General features: G+C 49.7%; 7 protein-coding genes across 7 annotated transcripts; 4 read left to right on the forward strand and 3 right to left on the reverse strand.

The window, feature by feature from the left end:
- Positions 1 to 22: 22 nt before the first annotated feature.
- vioD-2 (Capreomycidine synthase) lies at positions 23 to 2,956 on the reverse strand (the record flags this gene model as incomplete). The annotated part of the gene is made up of 7 exons (XM_032031390.2): positions 23 to 313; positions 366 to 695; positions 765 to 1,046; positions 1,102 to 1,262; positions 1,691 to 2,352; positions 2,414 to 2,871; positions 2,924 to 2,956. 7 exons carry the CDS (start codon positions 2,954 to 2,956, stop codon positions 23 to 25), a joined length of 2,217 nt encoding a protein of 738 aa, XP_031889356.2.
- Positions 2,957 to 5,103: 2,147 nt separating this feature from the next.
- Positions 5,104 to 6,006, forward strand: MTDH-0 (putative NADP-dependent mannitol dehydrogenase; the record flags this gene model as incomplete). Its single annotated transcript, XM_032031391.1, has 3 exons — positions 5,104 to 5,728; positions 5,778 to 5,866; positions 5,923 to 6,006. The coding sequence occupies 3 exons, from the start codon at positions 5,104 to 5,106 to the stop codon at positions 6,004 to 6,006; spliced, it is 798 nt and encodes a 265-aa protein (XP_031889357.1).
- Positions 6,007 to 6,627: 621 nt separating this feature from the next.
- On the reverse strand, positions 6,628 to 8,519 carry CGGC5_v006621 (Sugar transporter STL1; the record flags this gene model as incomplete). Its single annotated transcript, XM_032031392.1, has 6 exons — positions 6,628 to 6,836; positions 6,892 to 7,022; positions 7,078 to 7,471; positions 7,518 to 8,005; positions 8,080 to 8,343; positions 8,407 to 8,519. The coding sequence occupies 6 exons, from the start codon at positions 8,517 to 8,519 to the stop codon at positions 6,628 to 6,630; spliced, it is 1,599 nt and encodes a 532-aa protein (XP_031889358.1).
- A 499-nt stretch (positions 8,520 to 9,018) lies between these two features.
- On the forward strand, positions 9,019 to 11,158 carry AMTR1-6 (Transcription activator AMTR1; the record flags this gene model as incomplete). The annotated part of the gene is made up of 5 exons (XM_032031393.1): positions 9,019 to 9,050; positions 9,107 to 9,330; positions 9,393 to 9,687; positions 9,745 to 10,322; positions 10,377 to 11,158. 5 exons carry the CDS (start codon positions 9,019 to 9,021, stop codon positions 11,156 to 11,158), a joined length of 1,911 nt encoding a protein of 636 aa, XP_031889359.1.
- Positions 11,159 to 11,704: 546 nt separating this feature from the next.
- On the forward strand, positions 11,705 to 12,895 carry xdhA-4 (putative D-xylulose reductase A; the record flags this gene model as incomplete). The annotated part of the gene is made up of 3 exons (XM_032031394.1): positions 11,705 to 11,710; positions 11,761 to 11,891; positions 11,947 to 12,895. The coding sequence occupies 3 exons, from the start codon at positions 11,705 to 11,707 to the stop codon at positions 12,893 to 12,895; spliced, it is 1,086 nt and encodes a 361-aa protein (XP_031889360.1).
- A 915-nt stretch (positions 12,896 to 13,810) lies between these two features.
- On the forward strand, positions 13,811 to 15,376 carry acr-2-4 (Acriflavine sensitivity control protein acr-2; the record flags this gene model as incomplete). The annotated part of the gene is made up of 3 exons (XM_032031395.1): positions 13,811 to 14,006; positions 14,062 to 14,584; positions 14,635 to 15,376. 3 exons carry the CDS (start codon positions 13,811 to 13,813, stop codon positions 15,374 to 15,376), a joined length of 1,461 nt encoding a protein of 486 aa, XP_031889361.1.
- Positions 15,377 to 15,545: 169 nt separating this feature from the next.
- terJ-2 (Efflux pump terJ) lies at positions 15,546 to 17,284 on the reverse strand (the record flags this gene model as incomplete). Its single annotated transcript, XM_066151718.1, has 2 exons — positions 15,546 to 16,262; positions 16,412 to 17,284. 2 exons carry the CDS (start codon positions 17,282 to 17,284, stop codon positions 15,546 to 15,548), a joined length of 1,590 nt encoding a protein of 529 aa, XP_066009155.1.
- Positions 17,285 to 18,066: the final 782 nt, after the last annotated feature.

Genomic DNA, 18,066 nt, shown 5'->3' on the forward strand with positions numbered 1-18,066 from the left:
TGTTTACGAGTATCCAATATCTCTAATATGCCATGACATATCCTGGTGACCCTCCGTTGATTATGTGTAGAAAGAATTGTTCAAGAGTTCTACCTTTCTCAAATTCTGGGAAGAGCTTCCAAAAGTCCAAGTATCCCAAGTAATCAGCGTACTCCGGTGTATTGTCCCCTCTAACGCACCAAGAAAGGCGGTACTGTCCCATGTTGTATTGGGCAATGTCCATGATGTTGCTTGGATGTGTTACCACCTCAGAACTTTCCTTAAGCCTCCCGCCAGAGGTCTCAATGATTTGGTGTAGCTCGGCTTCAGAGACCTATCAATGTCACTGTCAGAAAATGCGGAGCCAATTACCGTGTTGAACCTACGTAGTCTTTTGGGGGCTCTTCACCGCTGATTGTAGCCATCGTGCCCCATATACCGTTCATGCTCAGAACCTCGGTATATGCTAGAACACGTCTGTTGAGAGTTCGATCATCTCCGATGATTTGTGCAACATACTTTCCAACGTCTGCCACGTCTGTCAATGCAAAACGTTGGTTCCCATCTTCTACAATGCGATGGTCAATGTACTTCATGTGCGCATGATCTGATCTGCCAGAAGGTATCTTGGGAACAAAGACCTGGAACCAGCAACCGACATCAATAATGGTGTATGGCAACCCCGCTCTCTGGATAGCACCGAGAATTTCCAATTTCTAATTTCGTTTAGTCATAAATTCTCTTTTCCTTTGGGAGGGGTGGGAGCGAGGGTCCAGCCTTCTCACCTGGTCTTTGATGTCAATCACACCCCGGGGTGCTGGCCCAACCCACTCGGAGGGTACAAAACGCTTCACGCCAGCCGCTTTAGCTGCATCGATCCAATTCAGTTGTTGATGGAGATGTTCCCAGGTTATACAGGAAATCAAAACATCAATGCCTCTCAGTTGGGCGGCAAGTGTCTCTCTCGGGCCGTCTGGGTCATAGCCCGAAACCCCGACGCCCTTGTCCTTCAGCTTCTGATTTGCCGCGCTACCAACCGATGATTTTCGAGTGAAGGAGGTAATAACCTGTGTGCTGAATGTCAAGAGAGGAATTAAGATGGGTGGTATGGATCAAGCTTACGAAATTGAGATCGGAGCTAAGCAAACCATGGACCACAGACTGGCCCGTCTTGCCAGTTGCCCCAATGACTCCAACGGCAATACTTTCGCCAATCATTTTGATCTTGAAGTGCTGAGAGACCATGAAGTTCTCGTGGTTGATTGTCAATCTTCCAAGGACCCCTGAAATATCTCAGGGTTCAAATATTACTTCCACGGTATGTATGATGTCCACATACATCGTGATATCAAATGAATCATAATGACTCATTCTGTATACAGCGATCAGGGCAAGGTAATACAAGCCGCTTCAATTGGCACTGTCTGAGCCGCGCGTCGCTTTCGATAGGTCCATGGTCGTCTCGTCCAGAAGTTGAGTAATTTCGACTCTCGAAACTTTAGTCACTGAGTCACATAGACAATGCGTCATTACCATGCTCGGATGAATGTTTAAGCTGAAGCAATCCATCATTCGGGCCTCAACAGTATGTTTTTTTGAGACAGATTGCAACCCAGTCAATGTGCATATGGTGAATCAGCATTTATTGCGTGTCAAAGTCACCTCGCTGAAGCCAGGGCTATGCCCCCATAGCGATTTGAGATAAACTTACACACCACTTCCAAGCCCTCTCTAAGCCGATCGGATGGCATGCCAAGACCAATGCGAACCCAACCTGCGAATTCCTTCCCAAAGCAGGTTCCTGGGACTGGAAGGACTCCCTCCTCCTCATGAAGCATTTTACACAGATTTACATCATCCACCAACTTTCCTTCTCGCGTGAATTTGATGAATCCCATGGCTGCTCTCGCAGGTGCAACCCAACTGCAAATATCGGGATATTTGTCAATAAAAGCTTGCACGATGAACTTGTTCCTCTCTGCCTGCAAAATATTCCGCTGTATGATGGCGGCGGAGCGTTTTGAATGCAGTGCGAAATCGGCAACGCGTTCATCCAACTGGCTTGTTGTAATGAGGCAATAAGCCCGAGCATTGTCGCAAAGTTCAATGATGTTTCGGCTATGGGACGCCAACCAACCGATGCGGATTACCGCAAGGGAATAGCTCTTTGATAGGGCGCATGTGGCTATCGTATTTTCATAGCCTAAGGAGATGATGGAAGGCGGAGTATCATATCTGTCGCCATCTGAGGGGTAGAAAATCGGCCGGTAGATCTCGTCGGAAAACACGATGATAGAATGTTTAGAAGCAATCTCGATGATCTTGCGCAGTTCTACGTCGGAGAGGACAGTTCCCAGGGGATTGAGAGGATTGCTTTATTTTAGTTCCCATGATTAGTTTAAGTCTTAGCATTTCGCTAATGAGCCAAACTCACTTGATCACGATCATTTTGGTGTTCGCCTTAATAAGTCCTTCTAGCTCCTTGGGGTCGAAGCTCCACTTGTCATTGGCCTTAGCCTTCCAATAGCTCACTTCTGCACCTAACGAGCCCGGGACAGCTTGAAGCTGGGGATAACCAGGAGAAGTGACGATGACATGATCCCCGGGGCCAATCAAAGCATAGAAAACAATGAAATTGGCAAGGGATCCGCTGGCGGTCGTCAATACATTTTCAAATGGCAAGTCATCTGAATACAGTTTCGCGATCTTCTTCCGCAGGGAGGGCAGGCCGGCAAAATCTGCAGGGTAGTCGAGAGGCTGAGATAGAAGAGAAGGGAGGAAGTCGTCGTGGTTCTCTCCACTAGCAATTGATTCAAGCTCTGAGATGGATACTGGGTGCGCTGAGGTATGAGCTAGGTTGTGATGGGCAGACTTTGATCGCTCGGCAAGCCACTAATACGAACTGTGAGTGTCGTTGCGTGCGTCTGGAGTGCATCAGACTTACATGATCCACAGCGAAGAATTCGAGTTTAACCATGATGTCAGTCAATGCCGGTAATAGAAGCAGGGCCAGGTGTAAATATAGTTTTGGACCAGAGTCATATGTAAATGTTGAAAGATCGTCGATAAACATTGGAGGTCGTCCAAATATAACCGGCCGGCCGGACACGCATGCCATGGCCTAGCCAGGAAATCTTGATCTGGTGGACTACCAGAGATGGATACCAACCCCATTAGTGGATGCAAGTCAGTACCATAGGGCGCCCTTCCTACAGACCCGCAGGGCGCGCCCTGTGGTTGATTGCCTGTGCCAAAACCGCCTGCAATTCATACAACAATTCGCCGGTAAATGGGCCAGTGTACCAACTGTGCTTAGCAGAGCTTCGAAGATATAGAGCAGTAGACATCTTCTAATCATGAATACGAAGGGCGCAAAATCAAACGAAGTCAATTCATCATTGCTATTTTAAGACTGGATCAACACTTTGATCGATCCACTGTGGGTATCAGATGCAGTCTTGAACGCCTCAATCCCATTTTCCAAAGTGAACGTATGTGTTACAAGCCGCTTCAAGTCCACCATTCCACTCGCCATCACTCTTATCGCTCTTGGCCACATATTGACATACCGCTGCTGGAATTGGATATCCACCTCATTCGCACTGCATCGCATGAAGGGGATCTCCATCTTTTCCTTCCCTACACCGATGATGAAGACTTTCCCCCCAAATTTGACGGTCTGTATCGCGTTACAGACTGAACTCTGCACACCTGTACATTCCAATGCGACGGCAATTTCAATACTCTCTCCTAGTGACCTTTTGACGGCCTTTTCGAAGTCTTCGGGGGTCTCTTCTTTCTGTACTCTGTGAACGATGACCTCAGGCATGATCGTCTTGGCGAAGTCCAGCCTAGAAGGATCGATGTCTGTGATTACAATTGGATAAGCGCCTGCTGCTCGGCAGACATCGAGCGTGATCAAGCCGATGGGGCCAGCGCCGCATATAAGGACGGGGTCACCGATCTTGACCCCAGACCGAGTCACCCCAGTCAGTGCGACACTTAGAGGTTCAAGGAGAGCACCCTCGTCGAACGATAGACTCCCAATCTTGTGGCACCAGACTTCAGGGTGGTTTATATATCGTCGCAAGAGGCCATGTGATGGTGGACTTGATCGAAAGAGTAGATTCTTGCAGCCATTGTACCGTCCTGTTAAGCAAGGCTCGCACGAGTTGCAAATAATATGAGGCTCAATGGCAACTCGATCGCCTGGCTGCAGACGAGTGACCGTAGGGTGTACCGCGACAACCACGCCGGCTGATTCGTGACCAAGTATATGCGGACCTTTGACTTGCCACGGACCAATGCCACCATACTTCCAAAAATGGACGTCAGATCTAGTGATTTGGAGGTTAGCTCAATGAACTTTGGTAAGACCTGATGGACAGATTTGATGGACTACTGGATTCGATACATAAGATGTATTGTCTCGATATTCTACATTCGGGTTCGTCGAATGTCAGTTGTACTTACCCGCATATGCCTGTAGTTTTCACAGCAACTGTTACTTCTCCGGCTTGTAAGCTTGCTCTAGATTTGACGTCCTCTAGAGAGGGTGCGGCTTTGTCCAGCCAAAGATTATGGTCTGGGTCAATATGAATCCCGATATTAGGTAGTGTCAAAGTCGGGGCGGATGATTCATCGGGTGACATTTCGGTTCAATAGACTTTGCAGGAACGGACTGCAGCAACCAATGTAATGAGAAATGTCATGAGGGATGGAAAGCAAAGATGGGAAGGTGATCACAAGACTGTCCAACCCACAGAGCTCAGCGTACATGAACGGATATTTGAAGCACTAAAGGCCCCACCAATTGATGTCACGCGAACATTCTTGCTTGCCCGTTGATAGATCGGTGGAGGGGGTGCATCATGGTGGTGCACCCCGCACTTGGAGGCCGCAAAATATGCCTAATTGGGCAATATTGGCGTCACTGTGTGGGGGAACTCTCGACCGCCTCGCAACCTGTAAAGCATTTTGTCGACTTCCTGACACCTATTTTTGCAAGCGGGCCGGTGTAACAACATTCAACTAGGTACTTATTCCTCAATCTCACCACTACGCGGCTCTACCACCGAGAGAACTTACTTGACATCGACATCCAACCGAGAAACTTTGCCCATTATGCCCCTGTACAAACCACCCAATCCCGCTGCACCTGTGCTTTCGCAGTTCTCCCTGAAAGGCAAGGTTGCTGCAGTCACTGGCGGCGCCAGAGGCATCGGCCTGGAGATTGTCAAAGGTCTAGCTGAGGCCGGCGCCGATGTTGCTCTCATCTATGCAACCAACAAACAGGCCGAAGAGACGGCGAGCCAAATCGCTAAAGATACCGGTGTCAAAGTCGTGGCTTACCAGAGCGATGTGCGATCCCGTGCCTCAATAGCTGCAACTGTTGAACAGATCGTCGTTGACTTTGGACGATTGGATGTCATGGTTGCCAATTCTGGCGTCTGTGCCGATATCCCCAGTCTGGAATATACTGAGGAGACGTGGAAAGACAACAACAGTGTCAATCTCGACGGTGTCATGTGGACTGCTCAAGCTGCTGGAAAGATTTTCAAGCAGCAGGGGCGCGGAAACCTGATTATCACGACGTCAGTCAGCGCAACTCTCGTCAACATCCCCCAAAGGCAGGCTGCGTATAATTCTTCCAAGGCGGCAGCTGTGCATCTGGCAAAGAGCTTAGCTGTCGAATGGGTGGACTTCGCCCGAGTCAACTGCGTGTCGCCTGGATTCATCGAGACTGACAGTGAGTTTTATTCGAAAATACTGGTATTTCAGACTTTAACATGTTATAGTGCTGTACATTCAACCGAAAGAGCGTTTCGACAAATGGATGGAGATGATTCCTGGCAAACGAATGGCCGATGCATCGGAACTCAAAGGCGTGAGTGATTCAAACATCTCGCGCAGTATTTTGCCTATGTTGCTGACATGATGAAGATTTATGTGTTCTTGGCCGGTGATTCGTGCTGTTACATGACAGGGGCGGATATCATCATTGATGGAGGATATACTTTGACATAAAGGCGAGGATCTACGCCAGTAGTTCAATCCAATCGAATAGGGTGCCCGTGCTGATTTTCTAGGACAAAGGAGGGCATAGGTCAAAGTACCCGCATACTGTGATCCCCAAATCTTAAAAATTGGGTGAACTTGTCGTTGTCTTGAATTTTGCGGGGGAGGGGAGCTGTGCCGTAGAGCCAGAATCACTTTGACATCCACCATAGAGAACCTAGAGATAGGTAAGATAGCTAGACAGACAAAGCATATAGTATACCTCAGTATTTGCCATCGCATCACGCACATACATGTTTGCAGGAATCGAAAAGTCGCTATGCTATCTAAACATACCTTAGATCATTCACATCGATGTCTACGTATGACTCCGTTTCAGCCTGCCAATGTAGTAGGCCCAGGTCTCACATTGTATGAAGCGTACTGTTCTCTTCTTTCAAAAAAACCGCATGTAGACTACGAGTCTGAATCGCTTGAGGGCGGCGTGCGATTCATGAACAAGAATACACTTTACTTTCTGAAAATCACTCCGTAGAAAATGACCCACCCAACGTATACCTCATTCATTGCCATAATCTTAAGATAAGCTTCAACTCGTACGGTAAAATACTTCGCTTCTCCATTCACCGCTCACTCCACGTGACGTGCTTCAGTCCGTGATGTCTTCTTGTCTGCAGCTTCAGTGACGCCGTCTTCGTGGGCGACACGCTCCACTTGAGCTTCCTCGTGGTCGACATATTTCTGAGGTCTTTTGGTTCCAATAGCATCCTTATCCCCGATGACAATGAGCGGAGGGTTATTGCGGTAATACTCGTCAAGATCTTCGAGCGTCCGGTTTGCTAGGAAAACCACGTTAGATGACGCTATCATCGTTACTTCAGTGATCAAACATACAAGTTTCCGGGTAGAATAGATAGATGACGGGTAGGAAGGCGGCATTCAAGACAGTGAAGACGATCCAGAACTTCCAACCCAGGTTTTGAATGCCAATGGGTGTGATCTGAACGATCACATAGTTCGTGATCCTGAAGTTATCATCAGCTTATCTGCATTTCTTCCCAGCCATAGGAAGTATCTTACCAGTTTGTAGCAGTTGCTACAGCAGCACCCTTTGTACGCATAGCGATGGAGTTGATCTCAGTGGGGTAAAGCCAAGGAATCCCCAGCATGCCCACCCCAAAAGCAATGTAGTACAGAAAGAAGAATACAATAGACCCTTCTGCTGCTTTCCGGTTGCCTCCCGCCTCACCGAATCTAAGTAGAATGGTGATGACTAGGAAAGACAAACCTTGTCCTGCAGTTGAGATGAGCATCAATCCTCTTCGACCCCATTTCTCCACAAGCGTAATCGAGACGCATGAGAAGATGAGGTAGGTCACGGAGTTGACAGCGGTTAGCAGTCGAGCTAGCTCGGTCGGCAGTCCTACAGCGGTTATCAAGACGGTAGGGAGGTAATAAGACATGATGTTGATTCCTTGACACTATCAGTAGCTGTGAAGAAGCTGTAAAGTATCACTTACCCTCGAACTGCTGAATGAACTGGGTTCCAGCTCCCAAGATGAGTCGTCGGAGTGGTTTGGTCGCCTCAGGCTGTGGCCGCAAAAGATCTCGCCATCTGATTTGATGCTCTCGCTCGTAGTTTATGCTGAAGAGGATCTCTTCCTTCTGCGAAACAACATAGACGTCATCTTGCGGCTTTGCCTCGAGGCAGGCTAAGACTTCAGTTGCCTCTGCCTCTCGCCCATGTGACATCAACCATCTGGGAGATTCAGGAAGCCAAGGCACCGTTGCGAATAGCGCAATGATGAAGACGAACTGGAAGGCAAGCGGAAATCGCCAGGCAACAGCACCGCCGGCAAAGGAGAGGCCGTAATTGATCCAGTTGCATAAGGAGAAGCCCGCGATGTTCATCATCATCTCGAACATGACCAACTTGCCCCGCCAATGTGCAGGTGCTGTCTCGGTCTGCCAGATCGGGGCGGTGGCTGTGTTGATACCGTTTCCAACTCTGCGGTTGACGAAGTAATTAGTAAGTGTAATGGACAAATAAGTGAAAGCGCAACTTCATCCCTTAATACTTACCCCAGAATGATGCGACCAACGAACATCTGTGCCAGACTATACGATGTGCATTTTAAGATAGCCCCGATGGTCATGATTGCCGTGCCAACGATGATGGATTTCGTTCTGCCGAGTCGCTCGCCGATTGTAAAGGCGACAATGGCCCCGAGAAAGCATCCAATATCGTAAATTGCAGTGACGGTCGAGAGCATTTGGGTCTTCTCCGGGCCAACTAAATCATGCACCTCGAGGAAGTTGTCGGTCACAATGACACCGCTGAAGGACCTGTTTCTTCATTGTCAGAATTGCTTTAGTTGGGGTGTGCCTTGTTAGGGGGTCACGACTGACGCCTGATCATAGCCAAACAGAAGCATGTCTGTTGAACAGGCGAAAGTGATCCAATATGTGAGCCATTTTCCAGTGAGCCCAAAATACGGCTGCTGTCTTGTTGAGGTGACCATAGTTGTTGGCTTCGAGGGTCCAGGTTTCAAGTTTGGGATGATTGCTGCTTAGCGGAAGGCTTCAGCTTGACCAGCCATCATTAGCCTCAATAGGTTTCTGTTCAAATATATAAATATACTTTTACGGCACAAATCCGGGGTAAAGACTGAGCGGAATAAAGCGAAATGGCCCGACGTCTTCCCCGTGGGGTCGGCCTTACGTCAGTGATCAGATGCCGGGTAGACCATGCATCAATAATGTGTTCAGGGGGAGAGGAGCCAACTTCGGAGAAACGCGCTAACGGTTTTAGGAAGATTACGCGTTGTTTTCCTACGCGAGGTTGGCTGCACTGATGAGTAGGTAGACGGCGGGTTTCTTAGTTGGCCGGCTTTTTTTTTGACTGACTTCAACCCTAAACTACCAAATCCAGAAATTTGTGCGACTGACAACGTCTTCGTTGAACGCTTTCGAGATCAACCAATGCCATTGCCAAGCAGCGGAGCCAGACACTCAGAACGAATGCGGGGAAGAAAGCGATCACGGAAAGGCTGGTAAGTGCATGCGTGATTCGCTGGACGGCGTATGGCATCTGCTGATTGACATGCAGCCCAGAATGCCGCAGACGCAAGATCAAGTGTGACGAGCAGCAACCCCAGTGTGGTCACTGCCGGAAGGCGAATCGCAACTGTCGAATCCAAGATTCGATTTTCAGGCAACACGAACTATCGATTCGGTTCAATGACTCGGTCCAAGGTGACCAAGAAGATGCCAACAACGTGACTGTCACATCCGAGCCGGCGTCAAATGCCCCACTTCAGAATGATGAAGCCGGTAAACAACTGAACCCTTCATTTACGGCTGTCTTTTTCTGATAGGCTAAGCAGTGAGTGCAGTGAACTTACCTGCGTCTGGCTCACGAGTCAATACTAGCGTCTATCGAGAAGAAACAATCGATGCAGACGACGCCCGCAATGACAGTGAACCAGCGACTATTGACGGAGCCGGAGAAGGACAACCCTCCCCAACTACCGACGACCCGCACCTGGAACAAGACCATCTAAGTGTGGGGTTCGAAGTTCATCTCGAAGGCTCGCCTGCACAGCTTGAAGCATCTGCGGTTGACCCTCTCAGAAATACTCAAGAAGAACTATTCCTCCTTAGACACTACTCAGAGTGCATAGCCCCATGGTGCGTAATCCAATACGAAGTTGGCCTATGAGTCTAGCTGCTGAAATGTCAACACAGGATGGACCTGCTTTACCGTTATGAAGTCTTCAGCCGGGAAGTTTTGACCTTAGCCCGAGACCACCCGATACTCCGCTACGCAGCCTGTGCCGTTGCCGCCAAACAACTTGGCCAGATGCGAAGTCCCTTGTCGACAATTATTACCGGCAAGACTCAACAGGGAATTGCCGCTAAACTCCAGCGCGGTCCATTGGGGCTGATGTGGTATGGGGCGAAATACTATGAGAAGGCGATACAAACGCTAGTGAAGTCAATCACTTCAGAACACCCCGCCCAGAATTATGCCTCACCGCCGACGTCACTGTCGCAGGGGAATCTCATGATACGAGCAGATGGAGAGGACCCCATCGTAAGACTCCTCGGGACTTGCATCTTAATCCAGTATGAGCAAATAAGTGCGAATAGAGACGCGTGGTCTGGCCACTTGTTCGGTTTCTCCAAGCTGCTCGATCTCATCGACGACGGACGGCTACTCCATCCCGACCCAATGTTCGAGGCAGTCTATCCGTTTACCAAAGACATCATGCAAGTCAAGGCCGGATTCTGGAACTTTGTGGTGAACGATCTCGAGGAATCCTGTAAGTGAAGCAAATACTGGTTTGTTTCCAGGTCCTCATTAACCCATTCTCCAGTCGTATCACACAGAAGGACACGTATCGATACGGAGAATCTCGCTCTCTGGCGTAACATGGGTCTTTTGATTGAAGATAATGGGAGTCTGACCACAGGCGCTAGCCCAAACAGCCTTGCAAACACAGCGGAACACGCGAGGGATAAGGCTTTATCCTACACTCTCATACGATACTTGTGCAAACTGATCAACTATCTAGCACCGTCTTCACATCTCGAGACAATGCTGATTCAACCAAGATTGGCTTTCATGTCACTTGAAGACCATTTCCAAGCCTGGTTTCAGACGATATCCCCCTCTTTCCTTGTGGATGGCACTTTCTTCACGGATAGGGGTTCAAGCGAGGCCGCACCTGACCTCTTCAGTCGTGAACTTTGGTTCAGCAACGACCTATGTGCTACCACGATGATGTACTATCACATGGCATGCATGCTTCTGCTGATTCACCGTCCATCAGAACTGCTTCCGGGAGACGCTGGCATCGGAGGTCGTACCTCGTTTGATCTTTTGCGGGCGTTTCGTGACGTGGAACATAAACTACAAGGTCACGCGTCCGAGGTCATCTCCATTGTGCGTGGAACTCCTTGCGATGCAGTCAGACTTCGTGCCATTCAGCCCCTGTATGTTGCAGGGAGGTGCTGCACCCAAACCGAGGACAGGAATAGGTTGGTTGGCATGCTCCGGGAGATCGAAGATGATCTTGGAATTGTCACGGGGTACCGAGTCGAATCTTTGCTTCAGGAGTGGGGTGTTGGACGTGAATCTCTTTCCCTGGCAAGATAGTAAACAGTGTAATAATAGTGAATCCGCTTTCATGGGGAGTTCACAACAGACGAGACTAGGAATACTGACCGTCTATCAAAAAACCTATGACGTAGCAAGGCATGGAACGGTGGGACCACTGGGGAAAAGGGCTTTTGGGGAAATGAAGAACGATTCAACCCAGATATCGAAGATTCCCACTTTTCGCGAAGTCGTGGAGCTCTCGGTCGAGTTGGAATCTAGAACTTGGCGCCAGCTTGATGGGCCAGTTTCATGGCAATCGATGTGACGACGACCGCATCGTCGTCAGTATTTCCGTTTCAGGAAGTTTACGCGCCACCCTACCCGCAAAGACGTTGCTGTCCGTCACGAGGGCCACAGCATTGACGATGTGAGTGGTTCTTTGATTATCGTGTTTTGAGAAATGACTGATATTTTGAGCAATGAATATAATACGCCGTGCCCCATAAACCCGGGTAATTCTGGCATAAAGGGGCCGTTTACATTGGAAATGGGTGAAGACCGTTATTGCACATCAACCAGACGCAGACAGTGAGATCCATCAACATGCAGGTACGTGTTGTATCTGTCGATTCTTCAATTGTCATCTTAACATCTCGCAGAATCCTTCATTCGTTCTCAAAGACATCAAAAAGGTCGTCATCGAAGACAGGCCCAAGCCTCAACTCAAAGACGGCCATGATGTTGTCGTCCATGTCTCACAGACCGGTATCTGCGGTAGTGACGTCCACTAGTAAGCCAAGATCCCGTGACCCTCTCAGTAAATGCAGATCTAATAAATTGTTCAGCTGGCAACGGGGCCGGATTGGCGAGTACGTTGTCAAAGGCCCCATGGTCCTCGGCCACGAATCTTCAGGCGTCGTAGTCGAAGTCGGCGAACACGTCACGCATCTCAAGCCCGGCGACAGAGTCGCCATGGAGCCCGGCGTTCCTTGTCGTCGGTGTAGCTACTGCCGCAACGGCAGCTACTTCATCTGCCCGAACATGATCTTCGCCGCAACGCCCCCCGTCGACGGTACACTGGCCAAGTACTACATCAACGCCTCGGACTTCTGTTACAAGGTCCCTGATAGCGTATCCATGGAAGAGGCTGCCATGGTGGAGCCGCTTTCGGTGGCGTGTGCAATCTGCGAGACGGCTGATCTGAGACCGCACCAGACTGTGCTCGTTCTGGGATGTGGCCCCATAGGAGTCCTGTGTCAAGCCGTGGCGAAGCTTTGGGGCGCCGGCAAGGTTGTTGGGGTTGACGTTGTAGAGAAGAGACTCGAAGTCGCCAGGAGCTACGGCACCGACGCGACGTACATCCCTCCTCGCGCTGGTGAGGGTGTTGACCCGATGGTCCATGCAGAGACTATCGCTGCAAAGATGAACGAGGAATTGGGTCTGGGAGATGGCGCCGATGTAGTGCTTGAGTGCTCCGGTGCGGAGGCTTGTATACAGCTCGGCGTGTTTGCGGCGAAGAAGGGCGGAACGTTTGTGCAGGCGGGCATGGGCAAAGACGCAGTTGCTTTCCCAATCACTGCAGTTTGTACAAAGGCGCTGTGCGTCAAGGGCTCGATAAGGTACAAGGCCGGTAGCTATCCGGCTGCGATTGAGCTTCTTTCTGGTGGCAAAATTGATGTCAAGAGATTGGTAACGCATAGGTACAAGTTTGAGCAGGCCGAGGAGGCGTTCGAGTTGGTCAAGGCTGGAAGACCGGATGTGTTCAAGGTTATGATTGAGGGTGTTCTTGAGTAGATACTGGAAGATCGATACTGGAAGACGAACTCACATAAAGAGCAGGACATGGCCTTTGGAGACTTACATGTACCTATATACATGTATATGGCAGAGTCAAGTCCGTTCTAGCTAACCTTACGTGGATTCTTTCTCGGTTTTGGAGAATTTGGAGTCGATCACGTTTCATTCTGCAATCTTCAACGCCGAAATTACTACTCAGATTGAATTTCTGATCTGTGCATTACTTTCTCCTTGGACCCATTTCCTAGCCAAAGAGAACCGCAGGTATGTGTGCGCTTACCATGCCCCCATCCCGCAGTCTTCAGGTTGAGATAAGCTGCTCAATGGCCAGCATTTCGTGTCTCATTGCCGGAGATATTCCGACAAGACTACTTCACTAGCCGCAGGACGGTTCGCGTATGTTTTGTTTCCATCATCAAGTACATCTTACACTGTAAAGGACGATTTGCGGTAATGCTTGTCAAGATCTTCAAGAGTCTGGTTTGCCGGAAATACCACTCCCCTATCTTATCTACAAGGAGATGACAGCGTCTCGCTGGCTCACGCTAGACCCTCGCCCCCTACGCACGCAATGTATTAGGGGGCGTCTGGCGCTTGACGTGGCTGACTAATGCCCATGAATGACCGCTTTTAGAAAGGCTTTCAGCATTAGCGCCTGATTTCGTGGCAGCACAATTCACATCATCACCCCCTTTTTATCCAAGTACGAATCGACTGTTTGCCTTGTTATCCATTCCATACTGCAGCCTGGCCATGAGTTCAAAGTCGGGAGCATGCCACAACTGTAGGCGCAGCCGCTTGAAGTGTGATCGATCCCTTCCGCACTGCCTGAAATGCACCAGTAAGGGTCAAAGTTGTCTAGGGTATGGCATTCTGTTACAATGGGAAACTGGCATGGCGAGTCGTGGGAAAATGGCTGGTGTTACATCCGACAACATAAACAAGATCCAGAGGGGAGATACCACCTCGACTCTACAAGCGGCATGGGGTCCTATCGTGTCTGCAAATCAGCCCCCGTTCGCAAGCTCGAAGCCGAACTCTCCTCGCTCGCTCATAGACCCGCTTGCGCAAGATCTAGATCATCGATCGAGGAGATATCTGAACTATTGTAGGCTACCTTCACCCGCTTGGCTGCTGTTCATACTAACATTCTTGACCGAAAGTTGCAAGCAATGTTTGTAGGGACTTTGTTCTCTATGACACCCCCAAAGATAATCCATTTCGCGACCTCATTGCGATGGCGCACCAGCAGCCCATACTGTTACAGGCGATCATCGCCAGTTCAGCTTTGCACATGTCAAACGCCTATCAACGGTCATCAAGTTCTTCAAGCATCTTAACAACGAGGGCCTCGACTCAGAGCAGCACAAGCTTAGCGGGCTCCCTATCGATTAGCCCGTACACGACATCTCACCCGGAGACTTTCCATGATGCACTTAGAGCCAAGCAGCGGGCACTTTGCCTGCTGAAGTCTGCTCTCGAAAACATGGCTTCGGTGGATGTTGATGTGATTCTGGCGGTGGTACTCCTCCTCATTGGGTTCGAGCTCATTGACTCTGGGCGGGGCCGCTGGATATTCCACATCAATGGTGCGAGATTGATAATTGAGAAGCTGATCGCATTCGGTCCGGAGACAGCGACTGCTTTGAGCCCGCTTCGCAGCTGGTTGGTGTCAAACTGTTTCGTGTAAGTCATCATTTCAAGTAATTCATGGCTTCTGATCTGACATGCACTAGGTATGATCTTCTTGGATCATCATTCGCGAATTCTCATCTACCGCACAGCGGTGGGCTATCGACGACTACTATGTCACTGCTTCAAGATGCAGAAGGCAACCATTGCTCGTCGTTTCCGGCAGCCCTCCTTCCTTTGATACAGGCAGGGTCTGAACTATTGAAGATGAACGACGTTTCCGTGTTTTCGGGTAGCTTGATCAATTCAGGACAGCAAGATGGGCTTCATCTCTTACAGGCCGCGAAGTCGTTCGACCCAGCTGTCTGGGCCATCACTTTACAGCCACGCTCCCCTGCTGACGACCTCCTCCATCGGACTATAATTGCCTCTGCACACAAGGCGGCTGTGTGTGTCTATCTCTCTCGTATTATACTTGCTCTGTGGCCCAATACAGGATTGCCAGATGATCTTGAAGTCCTAGCCGCCGAAATCATCACCCATCTTTCAAATATGCACCCAGGAGATGCATTATTCACAGCAACAGCTTGGCCGGCTTTCATTGCTGGCCTAGAAACGGCTGACCCTGCGAATCGTGCTTGGGTAGTGAGGAGATTCCAAGAGCTCTGGGAAACGGAGCCTTGGGGAGTTACCAGAGATGCTCTCGAAGCATTGAGGAACATATGGGACGGGAGGAGAAACGAGAATCTCGTAACCAGCAACAATGACCAATTCTGCGAAGAGGAAGATAATTGGACTTGGATACGCAAACTGAAGAATATGGGCATCGACTGGTTGATTGCATGATTGTAGGGTGATACCAGATGATCTATCATTGGGTTTGTAGAGATCCATTGCCCGCTGACCTGAACTACATAGGAGACTACTAAAATCTGAGATCACCCACTGGGTAATAAACATGAGTTTATAACCACCTGGTCTAGCAAAGGATTGTGAGCAGAGGTTTAATGTGGGCTCATGCACCTCGCGGAGTATCATCTCTGTTGGCCGATTGCCTTTCGTGCTCAGCCATTGCCTCTTTCAGGAGTTCAGCCTTCTCGTCCGTGGTCAAATCACTACTGGCCTTAGGTACCTTTCCCCAGATCGCCAGAATTAACAAGCTCGTGGCTGCAGCACCCACTCCAAACCAGAGTGTGTTCTTGTAACTCTTCCCCAATCCTTCTTCATCTACCGTTGCTGACTGGATGATGTCCGTCAAAGCAAGAACGAAAGCTACACCTAGCTGCAGCACAGAATTGACAACACTTCCAGCCAGACCCTGCTGTGATGTAGGAAAGGTTGTGGTCACGAAAACCGTCATTAAGATCGTAGACAGATCGATTCCCACGGTGCTGAAAATGACTGCAGGGAAGACCCATGCCCAATAAGTTCCTCCTAGGGGAATCAGAGCCATGAGAAGTTGTGACCCCACGGCTCCTAGACCGGAAATGATCAACAGCGCACGCCCTGGAACCAGGTGCAAAATGAAGCCTTCGATGACGCTGAGAATGAGGCCTGCAACACCGAGAGGCACATACCACGCTACCACCTGCAATGGACTGGCAGACATGATGTTCTGGAAGTAGAGTGTGCCGTATACAGAAAAGATGCCCCATGTGCCGTAAAGCAGAAAGAGGGCCAAAAGGAGAGGGCTCATGGAAGGGGTAGTGAAGATCGAAGCTGGCAGGAGAGGCTGAGTAGAGATGCGCGTTTCACGTAGACTGCCGCAAGGAGTGACGCGACACCGAGTATGAGACAGATTGGAATATATGGCGTTCTCCAACCTGCAGGGGCGTGTGCTGATTGCAAGATGGAAAACACCACTAGAGTGAGGCCACAGACAATCGTGATGGCGCCGGGGTAGTCCATTTTGGCTTTGGTTGGGGGTCGGTCTTTCGCGGGTTGGTCCTTTGAATGAGGACGCGGAATAGACAAGACTGAAGTTAACAGCGTAATTGCCGTCAGAATGGCCCCGATCCAGAAGTAAAAGCCCCAGCGCTTGAATTGTCCCACGATTCCTGCCACGAGAATGCCACCGAAAAATCCTAATACCGCTGAAGTGCCGTATACTGCAAAGACGAGGTTTTTGCGTGGCCCAGGACGATCCAAGGAACCCATCAGCATAACACCAGTAGGTAAGAACGCCGCAGCCCCTAGCCCTTGGAGAGCCCGGCAGAAGTCGAGCATCAGCGGATTGATGCTGAACCCGGCTATTATGCTCCAGGCAAGAAGCCAGGTAAGGCCCCATATGAAGACGGGATATCCACCCCACATATCGCCCAGACGGCCAAAAACGAGCAAGGTACTGGCGATGACAAGGGAGAAAGCGGTCGCTGGCCACACGCTGGCTGCTTGCGGTATATCGAGCTCTCTGATCAGTGTTGGGAGAATGACGGTGAAGCCCGAGACGAAGTATTCTGTCAAGAATTGGGACATGGAGATGCTGAAGACGAATATCATCTCGCTCCAGCGGGTTGTAAAAATCGGAGGGCGCTCGCGGCCGAGACGCTCGATTCGTGTTTGGAGGGATTCGTCAACTTCGGGTCTGGTTTCCGCAGTGTCATCGCGGTCCGGAGAAGTGTTGTCGTTTAGTAGAGGATCGATCCTTGGTGCTAGAGCCCCAGGGCTACATTCCCCCGGCGAGATTGTCGATGTTGCGAAAGTGTTGCTCAAATCCCGCTGAGGCGGTGATGCGCGTAGTGATGGTCGTGTCATTGTCTTTCAAATATAAGATCCGGAATTCGCGCAGATGTGTAAGGTAACGAGCAGAAGCTCGGCTATGAGAGAACGAGGACAACAGGTCTTAAAACATTCTTCTGTCAGGTAAATCACCATCTCATTTGTAATCCAAACTCCCGAAGATGTAAATTTTCGGGCCATTGAGGTTGTATGGCAACCTAACTCCACCGCCAACAGCTTTCAAGGGTTTGAAATGTTGCACAGGTACTGGCTTATACGTGCCTGTACCTAGTCCACACACCCGTCTCGCTGAGTGGCTTTGTATCTGTTTGTTCTTACCACTAATCGTCAAGTTTCCTACTAACAAAATTGAATCACGACCGTTCGGGAATTCCTAGCGACCTATCAGTTATCCTTATTGCGGACGAATGAGGTTGAAAACCACTATGTTCACTATGATCCCCATCACTGAGGTCTGTAAAGCTTGCCAGACGAGGCGTCAGGGGACGTGACGCTAATGCACGACATGCGTCTTGGCTGCCTATTTGGGGTTAGCTCAATCCCTCTGCCAGCATTGTGATTGGGTCGAGATTCAACCACGATCTGTAAAGGCTACACTCTACTTGTCAATTTGTGTTGTGATAACATCAAGTGTCAGTTGGGAAGTGAATTGTGTCGTGATGGCATGAAGCTTTTGTCAGCTGGGATTGGAAATCCAGGTGTATTTGTAATCCAAGGCCAGTCTTTATATCTCGTGAACTGCAGTGTTGCCAGTAGATTGGCTGCTTGCAAAATTCAGTCTTGCGTATCGCTCCGAA

Source organism: Colletotrichum fructicola, assembly GCF_000319635.2.
Source record: "Colletotrichum fructicola Nara gc5 chromosome Unknown KSG_Nara_v1_contig03, whole genome shotgun sequence".
Taxonomy (NCBI): Eukaryota; Fungi; Ascomycota; class Sordariomycetes; order Glomerellales; family Glomerellaceae; genus Colletotrichum; species Colletotrichum fructicola.